This window comes from Mus pahari, chromosome 16 (genome assembly GCF_900095145.1).
Source record: "Mus pahari chromosome 16, PAHARI_EIJ_v1.1, whole genome shotgun sequence".
Taxonomy (NCBI): domain Eukaryota; kingdom Metazoa; phylum Chordata; class Mammalia; order Rodentia; family Muridae; genus Mus; species Mus pahari.
The window spans coordinates 66,459,878-66,461,970 of record NC_034605.1 but is presented as its reverse complement, the minus strand read 5'-3'; the positions used below and the strand labels follow the sequence as shown (position 1 = coordinate 66,461,970).

The 2,093-nt window shown below is 46.2% G+C and overlaps 1 protein-coding gene across 1 annotated transcript in view; it reads left to right on the top strand.

Moving 5' to 3' along the window:
* The window catches only part of Hsd17b3 (hydroxysteroid 17-beta dehydrogenase 3), a 29,607-nt gene extending 27,810 nt beyond the window's left edge, over positions 1-1,797 (top strand). The window contains exons 10-11 of the mRNA XM_021216075.1: positions 818-964; positions 1,690-1,797. Coding sequence (XP_021071734.1) covers positions 818-964; positions 1,690-1,797 — 255 coding nt within the window. The remainder of the gene's footprint in view (positions 1-817; positions 965-1,689) is intronic.
* The last annotated feature ends 296 nt before the right edge of the window (positions 1,798-2,093 follow it).

Sequence of the window (2,093 nt, the reverse complement as noted above, 5' to 3'; positions counted from 1 at the left end):
TTTTAATTCTCCTGCCTCAGCCCTAGGACGACAGGTATGTGCCGCTGCCCCAGGCTGATTGACTTTCATAAATCCATTCAATGCAGTACTCGGGGTACAGTTATGCTGAATGATGTATGCTTGCCTGAACCTCAGTTTTGAGTTCCTCTTTTTTTTTCTTTTAAGATTTATTTATTTATTATATGCAAGTACACTGTAGCTGTCTCCAGACACTCCATAAGAGGGCGTCAGATCTTGTTACAGATGGGTGTGAGCCACCATGTGGTTGCTGGGATTTGAACTCAGGACCTTTGGAAGAGCAGTCAGTGCTCTTACCCACTGAGCCATCTCTCCAGCCCTTCTCTCTCTCTCTCTCTCTCTCTCTCTCTCTCTCTCTTTTTCTCAAAGCTGAGGACTGAACCCAGGGCCTTGCTACCACTGAGCTAAATCCCCAACCCTTAAGTTCCTCTTATTTGTGTATGCAGTTCTGGGAATTGAACCAGGACCTCCTGCACACACCCTACTACTAAGCTCACCTGGAGCCCTCCCTGAGCTTCTGCTATAACTCTTGTCCTGCACGTTTTTTTTTCTGAGTCTGGCCATTGCCCTGCATGCTCTGGAGGGCATTTGAGCACCTTGAGATGAGCAGTTAAGGCCTCATCTTGAACAGTCAAATCCCCTCTTCTCCAGTTGTGTGCCAGCTTTGTGTCTTTAATCAAGGAGCTTAAAACACTTTCACAGGCAGAAAGGAGCTAGACATGCATGGTGAAATGTGTGTCCATGCTTCAGCCTCTGCTACAGTAGATGGCTGTGTGTCATATTCTACTTTTCTCTGCAGGTGCTGACCCCTTATTCTATTTCAACACCAATGACGAAGTACCTAAATAACAGGATAACCAAGACCGCCGATGAGTTTGTTAAAGAATCCTTGAAATATGTCACGATCGGAGCTGAAACCTGTGGCTGCCTTGCTCATGAAATCATTGTAATTGGTGACCTCTTTTGAAGCAAGGGGAGAGGGCTGTATGCTGGCATTCTGGGCGGCAGGGTGGGGCTGGCTCTTCCTGGCTAGTGGGACAGTCAGCCGTTTTCTTTCACAGCAAGCTCACAGGACCAGCATGCTGCAGTACAGCCAGGGTAAAATCGTAAGAGTTGAGGCCTATGTGCTCAGCCTATAAGTAACCCCAAGATTCCACTTCTCCACTTAGAAAGGTTCCACTTAGTGGTTACTGGAAATTCTTTGGTAGGAAACACAAACACCTGGAGCTTTCATGTAGTAGTTCCTGCCTTCCTCGGCTCTGTGTTTCAGTAAAGTTGGGCCTCTAAAGAAGTGTTCATTCATTTTTTTCCCCCTTTGAATAAACAGGGAAGAAAGCATGGTAGGAAGAATAAAAAGGTACCTTGGAAATGGGACTTCAGGAAGGAATAACAAATGCCCCATAGGGCAAAAAAATGAAGTGTAGCGAGGGGGTTGACACAGAGTGAGTTCTCCTAATTTAACATGTACTTCAGAATGATCAGGATGGTCAAAGGGCACTTAAAGTGACAACTTGGGCCTCTAAGAAGTTCACCTTTGTAAAGTGTCATAAGACCTTAAACGTTAGAACTGTCCATAGTAGTCAGGGAAAATAATCCCCTAAACGACTAACTCCAGACTGTCTGATATAATGTTTGCTCTGCTCTTCTCTCAGACACATTTTTCTGTTCCAGGCAATAATTCTGAACCAGATCCCTTCCAGAATCTTCTATAGCAGCACTGCTCAAAGATTTCTCCTGGCACAATACACAGATTACCTCAAACGCAGCATCAGCAACTGATAGTGGGGGAAGGGTGTGTGTGGGGGGGTAGAGTTAGGGTTGGGTGGGGGTAGGATGAGGTGGGGCTGGAGGGAGAGTTGAGAAGGACATCCAGAGCTCTTCGTTGGGAAAGCGAGCCTGCCATGCCACAGGCACAGTGTGTGGTTGTCTGAGTTCAGAGATCTTAGGAAAAGCTGGGGTGTAAAGGGTGCATTTTCTATAAAAGGGAGGCTGGCATCAAGGGAAACACTGGAAGCACCCCATAAAGATAATAAATGTGCTGAAAAGAAACTGCCGAGCCTCAGAGTATTATGAAG